The following is a 24,524-nucleotide window of genomic DNA, read 5'->3' as shown; positions in this document are numbered from 1 at the left end:
TCGTGATTCATGTTTAGGTGTCCAAGAACACTACAAGGGATTGGTGTTGATGTACAACGTTAAGTAGTTATAGATGTAGTTAAAATATATTGCAGTAGTTAAATTAAGTAGTTTTAACTACTCACCTGTAAAGTAGTTGAACTACTAGTTAAACTACTCCATTGCGAAGTAGTTAGTAGTTATAGTTAAACTACTGTAGAAGTAGTTAGCGGTCTTCACTGCTGAAAGTGTGGATCTGAAATGTTGTCAGTGCGGGCAATGAAGAAAGATATGCCTTAGATCGATCTTGCAGATCAATGTGTCTAGGACAGTGAACTTGTCGCAAGCGGTAACGCCACTGAGCTGTGAAAGCCACATTGAGTCGCATCCGATGAATTAATGCAGCGTCTTGACGAGAGGTGTTGCGTGCCATCCGGAAAGCAAGTGTTGAATCAACTCAAGCAGGCATAGTTCGAGGTGGGGGGGGGGGATGTCTGTAGTCCACTGGTAGGAAGACAGGGGTGGCATTAGACTGCAAAGCTGCCGCATCACCAAAGCACAACATGGATAAGGAAACAACACAGAACACTGGACTAGACGTGTCCAAGTCGTGCCACTAGATGTCGAATATTCGAACGACGGTTTCCTCTCAGCAGTGCAATACTCGTTTCGTCTCGCAGATCAGATTTCAGAGCTGCTTCTACGACCCAGTCAGGCAGTTCATTCGACACGACACCACAATAGGTTGGAACCCACTGGAGTACTAACCTGTACCCTGCTTCGTATACATGCTGGTAAGTCATTAACACATCCGTCGCTACACTCTTAAAAATGAACTTCACCACATAGCACGCTCCTATGCACGGCACAAAATAGGCTCTTCCTCACGTTTTCAACAAAACTAGGGCGAGAACGTTGTTATTCGGGGTGATGGTTGGCTAGGAGCGTGCTATGTGGTGAAGTTCATTTTTAAGAGTCAGGGCGTCAGTCGTGACGTTGCCCACATACGTGAGGCCGACAACGGCAAGCCCTATCACCATCACCACCACCACCACCATCATTTTTAAGAGTGTTGGGGTGCGGATGAGACTCGTGTGCCTGCGTTCTCAATATAACCTGCAGTGCAGATTTGGAGTCGGTGAACCCTGTTCATTGTATACTGCTCCTATTCATGAGAGTGCTTAGACATAAGTTCGTTTCTCGTTGTTTGTATATTGATTATTGAGTAAAGTAAATTATTGAGGGCAAAGTGAGTAACGTCCTCTCGTTGGTAATGGCTCCACAGTCATGGTAAAGTCTGAAAGGTGGTGGGTTCGAACCCTACCGCGGACTGTGTTGTGTAAGGTTTTCTCCGTGTTTTGTGGCAGACCTTCCAGACGAAGAGTTCATGAAGAGTTTCCCCAAGTCTTCACAAGACACTCCTCCCTTCTGTCCTTTCTCTATCCGCCCACACTCTAAGAAAAAAAAGGAGTAAAACGGGGAGTAATTGCAGCTTCTACTCCCCTAGTCTGCAATTACTCCCCATTTTAGTCCCCTAACGCAACATTTAGTCCCGACATTTACTCCCCGGGACTGCAAATTCTCACTAAACTTCGCGAATGGTCTCCTGAATGCAACAGTCTACGTAAATATGTGCCCTTGGTCAATTTGAACGACATAAGGCTGTATAACTCAGACGTAGCAATTTTCCAACCACACAGAGTAAGAAACAGTTAGCGCATCTTTCTTCGCAAATTGTGCCCTATAGTATGGCGCAAGATTTTATATCACTCGATATATCACGGCTGACGGTTTGCTTCAAAGTATTTTCATGCATGCGCGCCAATTATGTACCTGGGACTCTTACAACAGCGCGTGAAATGCGGTCTTCACTCTGTGACATTCATTTACTCCCGTGCATTTACTCCCGAAAGGGACTATTTTTTGTGGCAATACAATTACTCCCCAAAAGGAGTAAAATTACTCCTTTTTTTCTTAGAGTGCACCTGTCTGTACTGGCGCTTAGTTCAGTGGTTCCCAAACTTTCCTACCCCGCGAACTATCAGAACTACTTTTTTTTTTTGGTACGCAGAATAGTGGGCAGAGTATTGTTTATGGATATCTCCTTTTTATAGTTTCTGAGCTGATTCGTGACCCTACGCTGAATCTGTCACGACGACCCCCTTGAGGGTCGCGATACACAGTTTGGAAAAAGACTGCCTTAGAAGCTTCGCAGGTGCAAACACAGCATAAAGAACCATGACACAATACTGAATACATATTAAACGCATCGCCATAATACATCCCAACACGCGCAAAACAGAACGGCATGTAATTCCGTATCATTTCCTTTTGCAGGACACATTCGATTCCCGCATTATTTGAACGAGAATACAGGAGCGATATCAATACACCGAAGGCATTAAATATCTTGTAGCGAATACCGTCACCTAAAAAATACATATTTTATGCACACTTTAAAAAAAAAAAAAAGAAGAAACAGCGCCAACGCCATGTCCCGTGCTCTGGATAACGCCATATACAATGCGAACGTTAGAGGAGGAGGAGGAGGAGGAGGAGGAGTGTCGTTGGGAGGAACCCGAGAGGTCTGCCTGCCTGATTAGGCGGCATGTTTCTCGGGAAGGGAAAGGTGGTGGAGAGGAGGAGAGGAAAGGGTGAAGTGGAAGACCGAGCGGAATCCGCTCGGGGGGAGGATAGCTGCGTCCATGGGCCGACTTCAGGGGAACTGTGCCGGCATACGCCTATTCCATATCTGAGGGAAACCCAGGAAAAACCCCAGACGGCACAGCCGGCCCGCGGATTCGAACCGCGGACCTCCCAGTCTCCATGCGCACGCGTTACCGCTGCGCCACCGGAGCTGGTGCGAACGTTAGAAGAGTCAGAAATAATGGCATTCGACAGACCGGGGACCACAGCCGAGGAAGGTAAACACGGTGTCTGCGTATGGTGCTGACGGAAGTAAAACGCTTTCTGTTCTCTTTGAATGATAGTGGGACACGGAATCTTTTGAAGATTCAAGCTCAGGAGAAACGCGTCTGTGGATGTTTCCTTTGCTGAGCTGATGATGATGATGATGATGATGATTCCGGTTTTTATGGCGCACAGACAACTAAGGTCATAGCCTTTGCTGAGCGCTTATGTGAATGTACATAGAAGATCTCATGTACGGCTCGTGATACGCTGAGTGTAATTAACAAGTCTGCTTCTAGATTTTCAGAGCGGAGACATTGGAGTTTCTACTTGAAAAAAAATTGCAGGATTTTGGCAGTTTTCGGCTGACGTTAATGGACACGCAGGTGCAGCACAGTGCTCGTGATCCGACGTTTTCCGACTTCATGAGCACGACATCGATTTTGCAACTTGATGGCCATTTCATTCCTGATAGTCGTCACAGATGCATGATGCTACTTGATGCCCGCACGATTGGCTGTGCACCTGATATGTGCATGATGCGCAGGGGGTGGTCGTGGTGGAAGTGACGATACAGGCTTGCCCTTATCCGCCTCACCCATGTGAGAAGGGCCACGACTGTAGCCAGGATGAGATGAGATAATGTGGTGGGAGACGATGACATTGTGATGGTCGAAACCTAAGTTATAGACCGGTGACTGCTAAGATTAATGAGAAGTCCCGTTAGCAAATGAATTCGCAGTCATAGTCTTTGGGGATGTAGGGCATCATGCAGCGTACAACTCATGCAGTGCACAAAGTATTTTTCCCACACCTCAGCCCACGTACGACAATGAATCGGGATGCTGCAATTTGCGTTATCCAGAGGGCTTATTTAGTACAATTGAAATATAGTGAAACGCTCGCAGTCTAAAGGGCAGGGGTTGCGCATTCCGGGAAAGTTCTTTCAACGGGAGATCTAGTCGATAATTTTGCAGAATTTCCCTGATTCCAGGGTGCTGTGTTTGTACAGCGCTGGACGAAACTTTACGGAACACACGCCTGCGCATTCCTTCCTCAGAGTGACACGATAGCAGCTAATGTGACTGTACGGGCTTACAGATACATGCCTATAGGTGCTGTTGCATTTGTGGATCCTTGTGGTAGCGTAGCGGAAGGTAGCCAGGCAGGGGTCAGTCTAACGAAACAACACAGGTTTATTGCATGACGAAGTCTCGAGGAGAACAGACAAGGAGGCCTTCCGGGGCCTTTGGTTTTATACAAAATTTGGGGGACGTGGCCTTCCAGACATCACGTGCTTCTACGATTGGTGTCCATTGTCCGGAGAGCTTGGCGACGTCCTGGCGCGACAAAGAAGTATTCTTGGCCCAGAGGGTTTCGTCTTGACCAGGGAAACAAGAGGAGGCTCAACGGCTGTGGCCTGGTTTTGTCCCACCACCGAGGGGATTAGACTAATTGTTCGTACTCGGGGTTTTGTGAGACGCCCTTGGACCTCTGACGGCCAAAGTTAGGAACGGGTCGCTTGGCCTTCTTTCGTGCACAGTTGACGCCGAATACAAAGACAAGGCCACGTGTATTAGCCGGTCGCAACAGTACCCACAGTCACCCGTTTTCAAGTCCGCACGGTACCATTCGCTGCTGACGAGTCACTCTGAAGAAGAACGTGTTCCGGAGCGTGTTCCGTACACCTTTGTCCAGCACTGTACTATCTCATTATAAGAACAAATTGTATGTCGCTGTCTCCACGGGTTGACAAACTGGGGCTACTGCTGACGTGACCAGCAGATGCTAGTTGGTCCGCTTGCGTGGGGTGAAGTGATCCACAACATGGTGCTACTTGATGCGCACACCAAAGGCGATTAAAATGGCGTGTGTCTTGTGCAACATGATGCGGAGAACATTGTCGGTAACTGCGGTGGTCCCGGTAGAAGGAAGAAGAGATATTGGGGTGCAGGAGGCGTTCGAGTGTGCAGCCCCAGGGATCTATCTGGCTACTGGGTCACCACCAGTGGAGCACGTTCTATACTACCTCAATCCAGGTGCAGGCTGTGCTGTCTGGGGGTTTTCCTGGGTTTTCCACAGACGTGGTGAGACATATGTCGGCGCACCTCCCTTAGAAGTCAGCCCTGGACCCACATTCCCCCAGAGCTTTAGTCGTGACGTGGTCTACCTCTGTGAGGAACGACAACGGCGCGCCCGTTCAGAAGCACTACCACCACCACCACCACCACCACCACCACAACAACAGTCACAGGGCCAACCGCTATCAAGAGAAAGTACCTCTCAGTCTTGCGTTTCTTGTGTGCGTTTCGTCCGCGCTTCTCGTATCCTTCATCACACCGGTCCATCACAGATACGCATGACGTGCATGATGCATACACGTGAACGTGACAATCAATATCGTCCACAGGCCGACCACTCCCAAGGAGCACAATGTACTGAAAGTCGAGTGCAATAGGGGTGGTGGACGGGTAGGTGGAAGGTCTTGAACAGGCTCGTGCAACTACAGAACATTGATAAGACACATACCGTCCACCCCTATATTGCACTCGACTTTCAGTGCATTGTGCTGCTTGGGCGGTGGCGTCGCTCATGATCATTGTTGTCTCGAGACATAAAGGCACGAATTATTAAGCAACAAAACAATTAACCAATCATACCAGCACGTAGCGAGTCCTGGACCCCGATATTGAACTCTCACATAAATAACGTTATCCTTATCGCGACGGCACGTGGAAACCGTTTTGGTATAGGCCGCAATTTTCAATTAAACGTTGTAATTGGTCCTCACGGGACAGCTCCTGTGGAAATTACGGGCGAAGTGCCCGTTCCCTTAGAAGTCGGCCCAGGACGCACATATCCCCAGGGCGTCAGTCGTGACGTTGCACACCTCTTTCGAGGCCGACAACGGCGAGCTCTTTCATCATCACCATCATCATCACCACCACCACCACGGGTGAAGGGGTGCATATAACACGCGTTACGGGACAACGACAAGTTGAAGATCTGGGCCCCTGGAAGAGTCCAGTATTGCTTTTCTGGTTGCTCGCAACTTTCGCGCTGATGGGAAACGGGAGACTGGTTGATAGTGGCGAGGACAGTACGTGCTTCCTGACTATAGTAAACACTGAAAACCTTACTTGTATTCTTCGATTATTTGAGATTAAAAACCAAGTGTGCGCAGTAGCAGAAGAAGGAACAAAACAACAAAAGAGCAACGTTATCGATAAATTCGTCGCTGACACGGCCATAGCGCCTTCCGTATCGGTTATGTTCTAGCAACTAATATCGGGTCGTCGCAGTATCGGTTTAAATAAAAAAAGAAGGAAGGAAAATAAATTCGGGAACGAAGGAAGAAGCTATCTCTATGTATTCCATTTTCGTTTTAATATGGCTGTTTGGCACCACCTGGCGCAACGCAATGCACGCGAGCCGAAGTGATGACTTAACATGTTTCTTTCGCGTGACACCATGCTGCGTTCTGCCGCTCGGCGTTCGATAACGCGCCGGACGTCGCCGGGTGGCGACACTGGGCTTCTTTTGCTGTGCTTATCCTTGCTTATCCTTTCTTGAGGACGAGGATCACCTTCGGATAAATAGGGGCATTTATAAAAAAAAACACGCAACAAAGTGCTATATGTACAGTGCTCAACAACCCAGCAGAATGTTAGCGTTTCTGACCCTGTGGCAAGAACAGAGGTAGAAGCCGTTGATGCACCATCACATCGGCACGGCTCACTGTGAGCACCGAAATTGAAATAAACCGAGGAAAAGGTGCCGATGCCAGAATTCGAACCTGGACCTTCCTGATTCCTGGTCAGGGATGCTGATATAGTATAAGTGCTAGCATCCCTCAGGAGCCTCTACGCTCGAATCCAGACGTCGGTAATTTTTTTTTTCCTAGGAAATGTTAAGCAGCCCATGTATGTCTGTGTCAAAGACCGTTAGAGAAAACGGCCATTGAATGAGGGAGATAAGTAACACATCGTTGAACTGAAATGGCGTCAAACTATGAAGCAGTTAAGTGGACGGATGTACACGAATTAAAATTTTTCAGTTACGATGCGGCGTTGTTTATTGCTCGACGGATGAGTCAGCTCTCAACGAGCGAAGTATAACTATATCTGAAGTCAACAACAGGATTGCCGCTTGAAAACTACCTGTTTTTCTGTCTGAACTCAAGTATTTTCAAGCACAGATGAAGTTCCGTTCAATATTATTCCGATACCGAAATTTTACAGCTGTAAGCTTCCCCTAACTTATTCAATAAGCGTTCGTGAAAATAAGACGACATTTCTAGAATTATGTCAGTTACCTATACGTTGACATCTATGTATTCTTTTCGACATAGGATTTGATGTGTCCCATTGCATCGAACAAACTATGGCAAGCAGTCATTGACGTACACGTCACCATTTATTTTTAATCAGTACGTTGGGACGTCGCCAGACCCATTGTTGATGTCAAAAGGAAAGCTCTGTCGCTTTATGTTGTGTACTTAACTGTTAATTGAGTCAACTGTGAACTGTTAGTTGATTTGTTTGTATTATCTTTCTTCTTTTTTCTTACTCTCTTTTGGCTATTGTTACAATATCGGTCTTTTTTCTTTTTTCCTGTACGTTGTGATCGTTCCTGTATTGTTGCTGTAAAGAGTGGAACTTGGGGGAGGAGCTGGTGTCAAGCCTCATTGGCTTTTTGCTGCTCTCCCAACCGCAAGGAAATAAATTGAAATTGAAATAAAGTCGCAGTAAATTCTCAGAACCAATGCCACTCCCCTCATCTCTCATCGCTCTGAAAGTAGAGCTTCCGTAATCCAACATCAACTCTTCCTTTCAAGACAAAGAATAAAAAATAACAAAGACGGTTAAGAGCATCAACTCCGACTCGTCTGTATGTCTGTCTGACCTTGTCGAGCCACCTACTACTGATTGCGTTTTGTTTTTCATTTTCATTTTTTTTTGTTGATATTTGTATCGCGTTTGTATTTCTCTTCACCCTTACCCTTTTGTCTTGTACCATGTGACTGGTTTTTGATATATGCTTCACCACTTGTAACAGGTCCTCAAACCTGAAGAAGTGCAGCCTACTGCACGAAAGTCTTGTTTTTAATGTATATAGTAAACAGCTGATGCTCTTAACCGTCTTTGTTATTTTTGATTCTGCATCGCCGGAAACTTGCACATTGTTTTTCTTCACGTTCTACGATTTCAAGACAAAGGACAGAAATGGAATTAGCCGCACATTCACGCTGAAGAAGCCTAGCCTATAGCGAGCGGCAGGTGCAGCCTGTGCAGAATAAAGGTGCAAATATCATTCGACCAGTAAATCATTACGACGCGAAAACGCACTACAAACGATGCTCAGCACAATAACACGGTCTATTATTACGTGCTGACGTTCGGCTAACTTCATAAAATCACTTCTAACGGCGCTAACAGCAGCATTCCTTAACCACGACATCCCACACACACACACACATACACACGCACACGCAGCCTCATTTTTCACAATCAACCTAAAACCAGTCTTGCGAAAACAGTTGCTCGGCGCGTTCGATGACGAGGGAGCGATATAGAAATAGTGCACGAATGCCGGCATCGACTGTAATAAATGTTAGCAAGAATTGCGCATACCGTCAATGGCGCGCGCGATGTAGAAAAATCGGCCTGTGGGCAATTGCATTTTCGTGGTCTGGTTCAACTGCGCCGGGAGAACCAAACCCAGGCGAGGCACGAAATGCTGCAAGCACGCCACCCAGTGAGCACGCAACGGGTGGAGAGAGAGAGAGAGAGAGAGGGAATTCTAATATAGGGGTGTGGAATTCCCAGCGCAATGTAGAATAGGGATATATACAAAGAGAGAGGAGGATAAAAAGGGGAAACGAAAGCAGAAATTGACCGTGTTCTTTGTGGACGCCGTGCGGTCAGCGCATTTATTATGTGTTGGTCACTAGCGATTGTGCCAGAGTGCAGCCCGTATGGAGCACGAAAATGATTCTTTTTTTTTTTCTTTTTTCTTTCTTTTTTTTTTGAAAATACGTGATGTTATGATCCGGAAGTAAAAAAAAAAGGATTGCTGCAATTATGATTATATCATTCTTTTATTTGTGTGTGCACGCGTGACGTTCACTGTCGTTTTCGTCAAAACCTCGTCGTTTCTTTTTGTGTAATTTTAGTTTCGATTTTTCTTGTTTGACTTTTACTTTCTACCTTTTGTCGAGTGCCCCCATCTCCTTTCGTATGCATTGGGAAATACGTTGTGCAGCTTGGAGAAATTCTGCAACTGCACGGACATCATAGATTAGATAAGATATATAAAGGAAAATTGTAGAGACGTTCCCTTCCGCTACTCCAAATTCACGTCCTCTGTAGAGAACTAAACACGAAGAAAAAAAATGGCGGAGGTTACTAAAAACAGACACACGGGCCAAGAAGAAGTGATAGCTCAAGACGCAAAGGAAAGGCTCCTAAAAGTCGCAGAGGAAAAGTTACACAACACGTAATCCGAAAGAAGTTCACAGCTTAGCAATAAAGCTACTTGCGGAGTACATTAGAGTAAAGTAGAGAAGCGGAAGGTCGATGCAGAGCTATCTGCCTGACATATCGACGGCATGTCGCATAAAAGGGGAAAGACGAGATAGGTATGTAAATAAAAGAAAAAAAAAGTGTTTGTTCGATTCAACAAACAAGATTTGAACTATTCCTTGCTTATGCGCTCAGTCATTCGCGATGCCAGCCTTGGAGTGCACAGCAGAGAGGCCTTTCTCGTCATGAGTGTCCGATGGGGAGATACGTAACTAGGAAGCATCGATTGGTTTAATATTGAAGGGCGTTGACGCTCAAATTTGTAGATCAGAAGAGCGCGGGCACCATACGCACGTGGATGAGAGTCTAAATGTAGCCTAATGTAAACTGTAATGCTAAAAACGTACACTGTAAACTGGAAAACACCCTTATGGGTGTAAATAGCTTGTCCTATAACTGACACCTCTTTTTACACCGTACATGGTCTGGAACACCCTTTTTAGAGGGTGTATTCCGTGTAAATCACCCCTGGAAAGGGCGCTTTTCTTTGAAAATGCCCTCTTTTGCACCCTTTAAACACCCTTTTAGAAGGGTGTAAGATCGTTAAACACCCTCCCAAAAAGGTGTATAAAGGGTGCAAAAGACGGCATTTTCAAGGAAAAGCACCCTTTCAAAGGGCGTTTTACACGGGATACACCCTCTAAAAAAGTGTTCCAGACCATACGGTGTAAAAAGAGGAGTCAAACATAGGACAAGCGATTTACACCCATAAGGGTGTTTTTCAGTTTACAGTGTAGGATTCCCTCCCATTGTGCCATTTCGCTTTTACCCAAGATCCTCCAATTAAACGGTACAAAAATTTCTGAAGAATTAAACACAAACACCCCGCATAACACCAGCATTATCTACTGATATTTTAATAATATGCGGTTTGACGTCGGGAGCCAACTACGATCACAGGCGACGCAGCACTGTGCACGGGTTAATTTCGGCCGCCCGAGAGTTCGTTAACATGCCGCGGATTCGCAGCGCACGGCATCCCGCTCTTAACTGCACCCGCGGAGGTACCCGGGTTCGAATCCCGGTGCCGGCTGTGCTGTCTGGGGTTTTTCCTGGGTTTTCCTCAGACGCTTTAAGACATATGTCGGCACAGTTCCCTTAGAAGTCGGCCCAGGACGCACATTCCCCCAGGGCGTCAGTCGTGACGTTGCCCGCATACGTGAGGCCGACAACGGCAAGCCCTATCGCCATCACCACCACAACCACCACCCGCGGAGGACGTAGCTGTCGGCGCGTCTTCCGCCTGCGTTGAACCCGTGAACCTGAGATCAGCGAAGGACATACGGTATCCACCTTGATCCGCTGAGGCCGATTTCAGCATTTATCAATCCACAATACGAAGTCCGAAAGAGGTACGATTGAAAACCTCATTGTTGACAACGGGTGCGTTTTTTTTTTATTCCACCCGGCTAACTCTGGGGTAACCCTTACTGGGCGAAAAATCGAGGGTGACGGAAGTGACGTCATAACCTACCGGCGAAAAAATTCAACTCTCGTCGCTCGAGGGTTACTCTGGGTACTTACTCTCACTTACCCAGCTCAGCAGGTGGGTAGCAGAAGGTTATGACGTCACACGACGCCAAGTGAGAGTCCCGCGTCTTTTAACTTCCGGATTCCGAGCATATTTCAGTGGCTTTAGCACGGCTGTTGTTTCGTTGGATGCATGCCTTTTTCTTCCTTCGTCATCATCTTCTCCTTCGTCATCATCTTCCCCTTCGTCAAATGCGTCAAGCAGCACAAGTGCCGCAACTTCTACAATCATGTCCTCGTCAAAAACGTCGCCTGCCTCTGCCACCATGTTCGCTGAGGGTGCGTTTTTTTATTCTACCCGGGTAACCCCCGGGTTACGCACCACGTGACTCGTGTGAGATGTCACGTGACCTGTGGGTCGGTACCCCCGTTTAGAAATTTTTGCCCATTACGAGTTACGCCCGTCTCAGCGAACATGGCGGCAGAGGCAGACGACGTTTTTGACGAGGATATGATTGTAGAAGTTGCGGCACTTGTGCTGCTTGACGCATTTGACGAAGGGGAAGATGATAAAGAAGGAAGAAAAAAGGCATGCATCCAACGAAACAACAGCCGTGCTAAAGCCACCGAAATATGCTCGGAATCGAAAAGTTAAAAGATGCGGGACTCTCACTTGACGTCGTGTGACGTCATAACCCTCTGCTACCCACCTGCTGAGCTGGGTCAGTGAGAGTAGGTACCCAGAGTAACCTTCGAGCGACGAGAGTTGAATTTTCGCCGGTAGGTTATGACGTCACTTCCGGCACCCTCGATTTTTCGCCCAGTAAGGGTTACCCCCGAGTTACCCGGGTACAATAAAAAAACGCACCCTGAGACGGGCGTAACTCGTAATGGGCGAAAATTTCTAAACGGGGGTACCTACCCACAGGTCACGTGGCATCTCACTCGGGTCACGTGGTGCGTAACCCGGGGGTTACCCGGGTAGAATAAAAAAAAAAAAAAAAAACGCACCCAACATCAATCGGATGCATAGTGACGCAGCTCCAGATATGATCCTGACCATGGCGCGACCGCCGTTAGCAATTGCAGCTCCGCGTGACTCATTCAAAATCGCTCTGTGAGACTACTCGCTGCGAGGGATCGATTGACTTTTTTTTTTGTTTGTTTCTCGTTCTTCATGACTGCACTTTCCTAATGAATGCAGAGTTCATTAACGAACACATTAGGCGGTAGCTGGGTAACCGTTGCGCAACATGCAACCCGATACCGTTGAAGATAAAGTTCGTGAATGCAAAAACAAGAGCTGTATAATTTTAAACAGCGCTCGAGAAAGCCAACACACACAGTTGCTGGTGCGGATGGTTGCGGAATGATTACGCTACATTGTTACGTTTCCTCGATGTGAAATTGTCGGTGCTTCGCTCCAAGAGAACAATGAACTCACGTTGAGACCTGTGTGACTTGCTCGCAGGCGGCTCAGCTCTGCGCGGCTTCAATATGCAGTACAGTATAGTGCCCGGTCTTCAACTTTATCGTTATCAACTTTATCGTTTATCAACGTTATCGTTTATCAACGTTATCGTTTATCAACGTTATCCCCCTTATGCGCGTTAAATGCGTCACTCCGTGATTCGCCACGAGGTATTGCGGAAGCCTATCAAAACTTTGGAGCGCGCGAACTTTAAATGCAAGAATAACGCTTGCTATGTCAGGGTTGCTATGTGTGTGTTTTCTTTTCTTGCTTTCTTTTCTTTTTTCTTGAAGCAAGTCGGCCTACGCCTGAATAACCTTTCCTCCCTTTCTTTTTTTTTTTTTTTCAATAATACCAAGTAATAAGAGCAACCGACTTCCTTAAATATAGATGCTTATAAGGATCATATAGGTATAAGCATAAGGTCATCCCTTAGGAATAAAAACCTTGAATTTTTATCCCTGTTCAACCTCATTTTGGATAACAAGCGTTATCCCACCAGGAGAGACGCTATGTGGAATTACCCTGGGGTGCGGACGTCACGTGGTGAGCAAAGCTTGAGTGTGTTACTACCCCGAATATTAAACGAGTTTGGTTTTTGATACAAATGCTACCATACCTACAAATGAAGAACTAAAAAAGCTGTTTTTATGAAACGGGAATTGAGCGTGGTGCAAGTCGGCACTCTTTGTATAAAGTTGTGTTCAAGTGTACAATTTGCGTTATGCAAACATTTGTAAATATCTTTGTTTCCTCCTATGTGTATACCTCTGATTGATTGTGAAGGTTGCTTCTGTACTGCTTTGGAGTCGGGGCCTTGCCAAGCTACATTGATGGCTTTTTGCCCAGCCTCCTCCACTTTGTGGAAATAAATAAATAAATGAATAAATAAATGAATAAATAAATGAATAAATAAATAAATAAATAAACATATCCCCCCGGCCCCTATGTCACGGTACGAGATCGGAGCCCTCGCCACTCGCAACCAAATCTTAATTCCATTCTGATATTTTAATTGGAGTTGCAAAATAATTTACACATTCCAGCTCTGTGTACTGTCCAGGCTCATTTTTTCGCACATTTAACTTGCTTTGGTGAACTTCGAAGTATTTTTAAATCGCTAAAATCTCCCAGTGCCTGGGAGCTAAAAAGACCACACACAACACTGACTGACGAAAGAAAGGTTTGTCACTCTCACACTCACACTGTCACTCACACTGTCAAAATTCACTCACACTGTCAAAATTCATTCACACTGTCAAAATTCATTCACACTGTCAAAATTCATTCACACTGTCAAAATTCACTCACACTGTTACTCACACTGTCAAAATTCACTCACACTGTCAAAATTCAGTCACACTGTCACTCACACTGTCAAAATTCACTCACACTGTCGCTCTCTCACTCACTCTCTCACTCACTCTCTCACTCATTCTCTCACTCATTCTCTCACTCATTCTCTCACTCATTCTCTCACTCATTCTCTCACTCATTCTCTCACTCATTCTCTCTCTCGCTTTGAAATTATTATTATATTTTTATATTCGCGCGGTTCTACTCATTGTATAACTTTGGGGTACGCAAAAAGGAAACTGAGCTTTTTAATTCTTTTTGCAATCCGTGCGTGTTAGTGCCGCGAAGCAACTGTGGCTATGAGCGGCGTACAGACGTGGACAGATGGAGAGAGGACAGCAGGTTAGGAGTGGGCAACAGGGCCCGTACTGTGCGTCCTGGGCCGACTTCAGGAGGAAATATCCGCCGACATTCACCTGGAAACTCTGCCGGAAATCCGATTGGATTTGCCGATTATGACGACCACGTCATAATCGGCAAATCCAATGAGGAGCCCGTCCGCACGATCCGCTAGGGGCGCTACCTATCGGCCCGCGACAGTGCCGTGTATGCCAAAGGGAGTCTGGCCATTAATGGGACCTGCCTATACCTGGAGCTCCACCCACTTTTTGAGCTCTCTGGCCAATCACGAGGTAAAATACAGTTCGCTATTAATCCCAGGCTATCCAAGCTATAAATTATCTGTATTCACTGGGTGCCGACATTTTCGGGAAACTGGATTGGATTGGATTGGATTGAATAGGATATTCCTTGACGACCAAGCAACATAATGAATTTTGCGTCCACTTTCAACGGCGCCATCGGGATGGTGAGGGGCATGTCGGGAAGACGCAGAATAGCAGAAGTAGCAGAAGCAGAAGTGCATGCTAGCAGAACTGATTGGCCGGTAGAACCGCTAGTTGGAACAGACTGCCGGTATTATACGTATTTTAAGTATAAAACATAACATGATTGAATCGAGAATGGGCAAAGGTGCGTACATGAATAAAAGTATGTCATAAAATGCAAATTTTTGGCAATCCGTTGCGTTTTGCTTGCTGTTTGCCTGTCAGTGCTGTCGTTACTAGGCCTAACAAGGACGACGAAACATGTTATTTTCAGGCAAACATTGACACTGGAGCGTAATTTAAAGGTGATTTGCAATATAATTGCAACAGAATGTACACTTACGGAATAAAATTGATGTAATTTGTGAAAAAAAAAATTGTCACGAAATCCTCGCTTTGCCGTTCCAAGCTACGCCGCCATTTTCGGGAAAATTTTGGTGTCATGGCGGCCCGCATAGAAAACAGCAGCCAATGAAAAACGCTCAATTTGATTGACAGGTCGAGCCTCTTTTTTAGGCTCCTCCTAATGGCCAGACTCCCTTTGGCATACACGCACTGGCCCGCGAGATCTGCATCACGATTGGACGATGGAAATCTGAATTTCGAACGCGCAGAAGCGGACGCACGGTTATCGTAGCAGACGACAGCAACAGTTCCTATGAAAACGCGTACAATGATGATGATAATCAACTTTAGAAGGACGTACCTCTCGTGGGACATTCACCGCTTGTACAAAAATACTAAGGTAAGCTGAAGTACAGAGTACTGTACAAATTAAGCAAGCAATAACGCGGCCGATGAGCAGCGCCACCGCTAGCCTCCAAATGCGGCGCCGGGAAGGGGCCCGTATGACACGGTCGCTATAATCTAGTAGGTCGTAGTCCACATAGACTGTGCACACCAGTTCACAAACACTGCAGTGTTTTTACATTGCTTGTGCTTAGTTGTAGCTGTAATAGTTGATGATGATGATGATTCAGTTTTTTTTTTTGCACACAGACAACTAAGGTCATAGTAGTAGCGTTAATAGTGAACCGAGTGAAGCTCCATATGACTTATTACGGGTACAAGCTTTCGTACAGCATAGAAGCGTTGTCATTTGCCTCATGCAGTGTAGTCAGATGCACAGGCTAAGCTTGTACCTGTATTAACCGGTTTCTGTGAAGCTTCGGGGTTATTTGTATTATTGTTACAATATCCTTCGTTAAAAGAGCAATGAAATGACACAGGGCCAATTTATTTTCAAAAACGCCCTAAAAAAACACTTGTTGAGCGGAGACCTCGTGTGACCTTGGAGCGTCATATAATCAGATCGCTGTGATGGAGCACCAGCGTGGTGTGAAGCAGCAGCTGCGAAGTCTCATTTCCCACTGGAAAGTTATCTTCGGATTGGATTGGATCGGATTGAGGTTTTACTGGCCCATGTTATGATCTTCGGGCACGGCGTAGCGTTACATGCGGTGTATCCCGCGTCACGGAGTGTGGTCCACTTTTTTTCCCCCTAGAAGTCGGCCCAGGACGCACATTTCCCCAGGGCGTCAGTCGTGACGTTGCCTACATACGTGAGGCCCACAACGGCAAGCCCTTTCACCATCACCACCACCACTTTTTTTTCTCTCTTATAGTTCTAGCTCTGTTGCAAAATCTTGCGCACGAACAAGGTTGTCCACTTGGGGCAAGTTTGGGTACCCAAGCCGTTCTCAAAAAATCGTGTTCGCTCACAAAGCGCAATAACGGGGATTGCGCTGTGAGCATGCGCAGCGACGACCTCCAATTTCTCTGGGGCTCCGACGCTCCTATGGTAGAACTCCTAACTAAAACTAAAAATGATAATCCTACGGTAAAACTTTGATTTCAAGAACCCATCTCACGCTCTCACGGCGTCTCACGCTCTCGGGATTCATCGTGTGTTCAATGTTCCAAAAATCCTATACCACGTACGAAGTGCAGTTACACATTGCGTTTGTTCACTACAAGATGATGATAATTAGGAGTTTCATGGCGCGACGACAGCGAGGAGTGTTCACTAAAAGGCTGCACCTTCGGAAGTGTTAAGAAAAGCCAGACCGAAACAAAGACAAGCTTGCACCATTAAAGCGCTCAGCGGAACCATGTTTGAAGGTGTTTTACCAGGTTTTCCACGCAGATGAGTGGGAGGTGACATGGGTTCGAATCCTGGCATCAGCTGTGCTGTCTGACGGTTTCCCTGCGTTCTTCCGGCAGACTTCCCAGACACATGTCGGCATAGTTCCCACTGAAGTAGGCCCAGGAGGCACACTAACCTCCTGCCTATACCAATCCTTGCTACTGTCATCTCTCTTTGTCGCATTTGTCAACGTCTGTGCGCCGCTCATAGCCATAGCTGCTTCGCGGCGCTAATACGGATGGTAAAAAAAAAACTGCTGAGACGTCGCAACGCTCCGAGCGGAAAGACTTTCACGCTACCGTTGCGGGGCAGATCTCCATGAAGAGTACATTACCAGTAGATACGCCGCGGTGAACCTACTTCTTCTAAAATTGACGGATATTTTGCTGTCATATATTTTTTAAAAAATATTTTCCCCATAGCTTTGAGACCGAGACTCATTCCTAAATTATTCGACGTTGATGCAAGCGAAAGCATCGAGCAATTATACGACTGCGGCTTAGAATAATATCGATTGGACAGCATTATCTAAACGAACACGGAATGATTCGAAAAAAAGAAAACGACGTTAAGGAGGAGTGGGAATTAGGATTACAAGCCCTGATACATGTATTCGCAAAAAAAATTGCACGAATGCAGCGCGCAATCCTGTTGCGGTTTTAATCTCACGGCTCAGAAAAGCTGATTCCCCGCGGCTGACAAATCATGCCAGTCGACATTCGGTGAAGCCTTATCCTCCTGCTTTCTATTTGGCGTGAAACAGGCTCTGAAACGGCCTCTGAAACAGAATAGTCGAGCGCTTTAGACACCACCTAGAGACAAAGTCTGGTCGCTCGAGCGACATGACGTAACAATTAAAAGTCCGCCAATCACGGCGTTGCTTTCAGCGGCCGTACCCACATGGAAACGAGCCTCCGTCAAGCGCATGGGCAGCCACTGGTAGACACAGAAAGCCTGCGTTTCGAAACCGTCTTCGGCGATTGGCTGACATCTTGACTGGCTCCTGCGATTGGTGGACTAATACATTACCTCCCCCCCCCTCCCCCTTGGCGGACTTTATATGTCTACGTGCGAAGGAGTGAGAAGATGCATTAAACATGCCTTCTGTATCCCGGTGGCGTTGCCATTTTGCCTCGCTTCCTTCCGTGCCAATAAGGATGCTCCATTGAGATGACGTCAGAGCGCGTCGGAAGGAGCTCGCAGAGAGTGCCGCCACTGGGCGCATTCTTCTAAATTAATTTTGTGATGAAATACCCGCTTCCGAAAGAATGTTTGTTTTTGTTTTTTGGACATTTTTTGATGGTAGTATGTTCGATGATGATGATGATGATGATTCAGGTTTTTATGGCGCACGGACAACTAAGGTCATAGTAATATGTTCCTGTTGCGGAAACAAATAAAAATTAATATTGTCGGGAAATACCCGCTTCCCAAAGAATGTTTTTCCTTTTTTTTTTTTTTTAGGGACATTTTCTGAAGGTAGTATGTTCGTATTACGCGGAAACAAATGAAAATGTCGAGGTGCCTCTCGTGCTCCATTAAAAGGTGGAGGACTGGCCGTGATTTTACAGTAGATTCGAATTTGCGGATGACGTATCCCTCGGATGACGTCAATCAATTGATCTCACTTGATGCAACTTCCCGTGGAAACAGAGGAACCTTGATCATTTTTACAATTCAACACCGACAACATCCACAGTGCGTTACCCTTGAACCCATAAACGCGTGAAAGCTGAAAAAAATATTTCGCGTTTTATGCTTTGTTCTGCCACATGCTTCGTTATAATGTCACTGGTGACATTATCCAAAAATTGTGGATAGAAAGATACGCTAGTTTGAACACTTAGGAACACTTTCGAGCTCTAATACAACTCAGCACAGTGATGTGACTGCAGAGTCAGGTTGCTCAGGGAAGCAGAGCTTACTCCACCAACAGCGAACAGTGAGGAAATGATGATGATGATGATTGGGAGTTTAATGGCGCATTGACAACACAGGGCATACTCAGTGAGGAAACAGTGCCAATTATGATTGCGCCTCAGTCCACTTGTTTGGAATTGGAGTTGGACGGACTAAAAATAACACTTGTTTATTTTTAAGGGAACAGCAAGCCTTACTCGTGCAGGGCCTTCCTCTTGTTCCTTACATAGCCCCTCTTTAGCAAGCCGGAATAGCAATAAAATAGCTTTACTTTTAACTTTAGAATAGCAAGCCGGCTCTTTGCCTGGCTAACCTTTCCTTTCTTTCCTTTTTTTTCTTAATAAACACATACCCCTCTCCCCTCTTTAGCCGCTAGTTAACCGTTAGCCGTTTGTTAGTCATCTATTTTGGACTCATCTTTGCATTTAATCTATCGCATCCTTTCTTCACCGTTTGTTATTTCCATCCTCTATTTCCTAATTATTTTCTTTCTTGTTATTGATTTATATTCTTTTCAGTTCTTTTTCTTTCTTTTTTCTGCGGAATAGCAAGCCGACTTCCCGTTTAGCTGGCATTTCCTCCTTTTTTCCCCCTTTGTTCTAATAAATATACCCCCCCCCCCTCTTCAGCACGTGCAATATTACCAGTGTGACTTTCTCGTGGCTTAAATCCCTCTTTTTTTCTTTTTCTATCACATCGCCTGACATGCAATGTTTGAAAGGAACAATATTATAACTTAAATTAACCAATCACAATCATTTATGCATTTCCTCACGAATAGCTTGTTATGGGTATATGTACGTGGACGTGCATTGTTACAATTATGAGTGTACGGAATCTGATCACCTGCAGTAGCACACGGCGAAGGCCCCTCGTTAGGAGTTTTCGTTCTTGACTCTTATCACTTTCTCGTGTATATCAAACGAACTGATATCGAAGTCACATTAAATAATTTGCTACCCAGAGAGTATGCGGGCGAATCACCACTAACGCTGCATATGTTGTAAGCATTTCTAGATTCTTCCTGACGTTTCCTTCCATGTTATGAAATGAACTGAAACGGTTTTACCGAAAGCCGCAGGACAACGAACGCAGAGCTGTCTCTACCACAGTTCACTCTCTGTGAGGAACCTTAATTGGGAAAACATAAATCTTGTAGGAAACAGCAGAAGCTGTTGCTTGAGACAGCAACAACAACAACAACAACATGACGATGTGATGAGGTAGTTTGACTATTGGAGCTGTTTGAGGGAATCGCTGTCTCGTTCCCCAGGAAAGGGAAAGGGAAAGTCGCCCGCTTTGAACGCAACGGAATGTGCTATTGCCTGTAGGCAACAACACAAGGTCAAGGGGCAACGTTGAGGACTTCGACAAAGATAATGAGGGTCTTCGACATTCGTGGAATATGTGCTGAACAGTTTGCAGCGTGCGCTCCTGAGGTTGTTAATTATCGAGCCAAGAATACGGGAGAGAAGCGCTTCAGAGTCCTACAGAGATGATTAAGAGAAGGAGTCTATAGGTTCATGCCCTATGTCACACTCAGCTGGGCGCCCGAAGGAGGGGAAGAAACGCTTCCGAGACATGACGGATAGAAGAATTATTCCGGAGGTATATAAAGTAATGTCGTTTGCGGAAGCAGAAAGCGCGACAGAATTATTCCTCGTCGGCGGAGGGAAGCCGTCAATGTCTGTGTCAGCTAGGACAATTCGAAAAAAGAAAAAAAAGAAAAAAAAAAGAACAAGAAGCGGGTGAGATATCGGGCAACCCTAAAGCACACCACAGCCATCCGTGACAGGAAGTTACTCTCGCCCATTACAAAGAAACGGACAAAGGAAGACCAAAACGATTGTACATGCTCTCTGACCGAAGTAGGATTACGGATCCTTCGATAAGGGTAACTTGCACACAATCCCTGTGGTTATCGTCCTGCAAAGAGCTCCAAAGAGTTCCAACGAACGCTACATAACTATATACCCTGGAAGTCGCTGAGAAGGCGTGTTAGCTGGGCTCAATTGGTAGAGCCCTGGACCGATAATCCAGAAGATGTGGGTTCGAGTCCTGCAGCAGGCAAATCTTTTCAGTGACTTCTATCTTTCATTATACGGACATGTTTGCTGGGTAATTATTCGGGGCTAAGCCAGCAATGTGATATGGCGGAGTATAGTTGGTGTACAAGGTTGGTGTACAGGAAGATCACTACATACAGGATACAGGAAGATTACGTATGTATGTAGGTTGAGGTTTCTTGGCGCAAGGACTACTTGGGCCAAAGAGCGCCAAGTCACTGATGAAAAAAAATCATGAATTATGTAATGAGTGATTCGTTTAAAATCAGGAAAACATTAAAATGTAGGCATATGTGTAAAACGTATCTCTAGAGGTGTCTGGTAAAGAGTAAAATACCAATGACGACTAAAAGACATATATATACTCTGTAAGATCTTGATACAATCTAAAAACATTAAAACCTTCACGTGAGGTACTATGGGCTCATTTCCAAGCTAAAGCCCAGGATGAAGTGGCATGCAATACCGATAGAATGGTGAAAAATGGGTCACACGATACTGCTCATGTGGAGCAGGAGATAACGTAAATTGCGAAGATTTATTCGACATTTAGGATATACATAGAAGTTAAGCCTCACCGACACCCAAATTGCAACGATTGCCAACGATAGCAGTTGACGAAAGGTAAGCTTGTGCAGGTGGCGGTATTGGAACCCGCATATATCCGATTACCGGTTAGGTGATCTAGCATTACACTCGAGGAACGACGGCTTGGTACGTTGATGAGATCATCAGACCATCAGCGATGTGCGGGTTGGATTTCCGCATCTAGGACACCATGACGTTTCGTCAAGCGCCCTCTTCGGAAAACTGGGAGGATGGCTGAACACGTGGTTGAAAGGAGCCCTCCTGGAGATACGCCTTCAGGACAAATTATGGCGCGGCTGTGGATGCTTGTCGTCTTTTGATCATGCGAGCGGAATAGCGGTTCATGCTAGTAGGGCTGCTCAAGTGTGACGACTCTTCATATCTACTCGTTGGGCAACCGGCAACCTGAATCTTTTTTTTTTTTCAGCTGCCTTCTTGCTTTCGTAGTTAGCATATCTTGTTGCCAGCAATGCCGGACATCAGTGGACATCAGTGCCGTGCACTTGGCGCTTTTTTTTTTCTTTCTGAGGGCCACCGGCCTCCTTCACGAACTGTAGGGATTTCTTTCCCTCGTCATCCTCTCATATGAACCTCTTTGGAATGGGGTAGGGTCCTGCACTCAACGCAGGGAAACATCCCACATCATCATCATCCATTCATCTATGTTGTTGTTGTTGTTGTGCCAGCAATGCGCCGCGGTGACTTATCAGACGATATACGGCGGGCGATTAGTAGCTTGAATAACTTGTTTAAAGGAGATACTAAAGCGGGTCTCTCCTTATAATAATTTCGCTAGTTGAGTGTTGTCCTGTTCATGCCTACTCTAGTCTGTCTTTTTTTTTCTTTTTTTTTGCGAACACAGTTATGCCAAGACTATTCAAATCCCACAGTCGGGGACCTCACATCCCATCGCCCTCCCACTCTTCATACTGTCACTATACTGGCCTTTTCCTTCCTCCTCTCAACTCACGTATATCAGCCTATCTTCCTGATGCATCTAGCCGCTAATCCGAGGCATCCTTTTCGCACGTTCCCCCACAGGATTTGGGGAGATAACTTAAGATAGTGTTAGACAAGTAGCGTGGTTTTCTTAAGTTTTGTCATGATACGCAAACAGAGACATAAGAGTATAATCGTAACAACAACGCGTGTTGTTTGTGCAATGGTATTCGATAGACGAAGAACAGAAGGCTGTTTCCTGTTTCCAGTTATTTGCTTCACTCGTTACGCAACCAATCGAACTGGGGTTTAGCAGTTACGGACACTTCAAAAATCAAACACAACAACGATTGTGCCTTTAGACACCCGAAAGAAGAAGAAAAAAAGAAACAGTAAGAGGGCATGCTAATGTGACGTGTTTCACCGGCAACAAAATGACTTTTCCACCTTCTGTATATCGATCAAATATTCCGACATCAAATCAAAAAAAGAAAAAAGGAAAATATCGGATTGCAGTTATCGACATCGACTACACAGACACGACGAAAGATCTTTCAAATGTGAAAACGCTAAACGTCATCTCAACCAACAACACCGAAAAACAAAATGCAGCAGAAATACATTCTGAACGAATGTATTGTAGCACCTACAGTTCTTTAAAGTACAACGCCGAAGGGGGAAGAAATGAATGAAACACATATCAGTCGCTCAAAGGAGTGGATTATGTCACAACTCATCCCGCTTGGAAAAGCCGAAACGCAAAGGCAAGGCGATCTGCAGCGCGGAAGTAGAAAATCATATAATGCCGTGAGAGCTCTCACAGATGCGTGGAAAGTGTTACTCTGTTCAGACGAAAGACGAAGCTCGCGCAACGGTTACATGGGAGCTTTCAAACTTTGTTGGGTCAATGGCAGTTCAACCAGACTGCCGTTATACGTGGTGTTGCACGGCAACGCCAACTGCCATCCACATGTGAACGGTAGCTGTCTCCAACTCAATCCCGCAATCTTGGTTCAACCAGTCAAATGGCAAGATGGCGTCCACACTGAGATGAGCGGAGACCATGCATCCAATAATTGCTTCTTGTGGATGATATGGGTTGGCACCTCGACTGGATTGACTTGGCTTGGTTTAGTTGTGCGCCTCGGACGCAAAGCGCAATATATTGGCAAAAAATTGCACCACCCGCTATGAACACACAAGAAAATGACTAACAGGCTACGTTATAACTTTTATATTACAGCGATTACATTGACGATATCCCGTCAGAAAATATATGAACCCGTCGTACAGTTGGAACGTCGACATGCGCTCTCCCCCGACGGTAATGGATAGTGCAGATGTAAAATGGGTATAGTATAGTAACATGACTGAGGTGTCTAGAAGTGCGCGACACAAGCAACGCAATAATGTTGACAACAACGAAAGGTTTCACTGTAGGTACGCGCGAGCAAGGTCGAACACCGAAGCCTTACGTTACAGGAAATTCGTTTCTCACCGACTCAACATTAAATCCGAGATAATCTGCACGCGCACATTGCTTAACCGCAATCAACGCAGAATATAGCGCAGTCATGCGACGCCTGCATCTTACAGGGTGCACTATAACAAACCCTTGCACTTTGCAAATACGTCCGTAGTATTCAGAATTCGTCGTAGAAGTTAATACAGCCCCACGATTCCCCCGCAACAACGCGCAACTTTACATACCGGCGCCAGCGACACGCACTTAAGATTCCCGCACGTCTGAAGTACAAAAGGGTGGACTCACCCAGCACGCTGTCGTCGGGGTATCCAAAAGGAAATGCCGCTCGGAGCGGAATCAGAACACAAGCGATGATCAAGCAGGGCCCCGAGAGCGCCATGCTTGTCGTCCACTAGCACAAACGGCTGCAGCCGGAACTGGCCCGCCAGCGAATGCGTGCGCGCCGGCGCGAAGAAAAACCGCGTGCGCGGGGCTTCGCGCGCGCGTCCCGAGCGCCGCCGCTATCGACGCAGCTGATTGCCGCAACGGACGCTTGTTGTTGTCGTCGTGTCACGGGAAGGCGATAACGAAAGTTGTCGATACACACGCAGGTAGATGTTGTTCTTCCGTCGGGGGGGTGTTTCAACACGGGTTTCTAGTGGCCGCAAGGGGATGGAAATCAGCGTAGATACGGAGCATGCGAGAGTTTGGGTGGTGTGATTGCCACCGGACTTGCGGGGTAGATATTGTTGTTTCTGTATCAGTGTCGTTGAATACGGATCGATAAAAAGGTGTGGTTCTGT

The 24,524-nt window shown here is 46.0% G+C and overlaps 1 protein-coding gene across 1 annotated transcript in view; it reads right to left on the bottom strand.

Annotated features, from left to right (window-relative positions):
• Window positions 1–24,137, bottom strand: part of LOC135384201 (hemicentin-2-like) — a 332,595-nt gene extending 308,458 nt beyond the window's left edge. Inside the window, exon 1 of the mRNA XM_064613418.1 lies at window positions 24,028–24,137. Coding sequence (XP_064469488.1) covers window positions 24,028–24,121 — 94 coding nt within the window. The 5' untranslated portion in view covers window positions 24,122–24,137. The remainder of the gene's footprint in view (window positions 1–24,027) is intronic.
• Between the last annotated feature and the right edge of the window lie 387 nt (window positions 24,138–24,524).

This window comes from Ornithodoros turicata, chromosome 2, assembly GCF_037126465.1.
Source record: "Ornithodoros turicata isolate Travis chromosome 2, ASM3712646v1, whole genome shotgun sequence".
Taxonomy (NCBI): Eukaryota; Metazoa; Arthropoda; class Arachnida; order Ixodida; family Argasidae; genus Ornithodoros; species Ornithodoros turicata.
The sequence above is the reverse complement of the archived record's forward strand: the minus strand, read 5'-3'. Positions and strand labels throughout refer to the sequence as shown.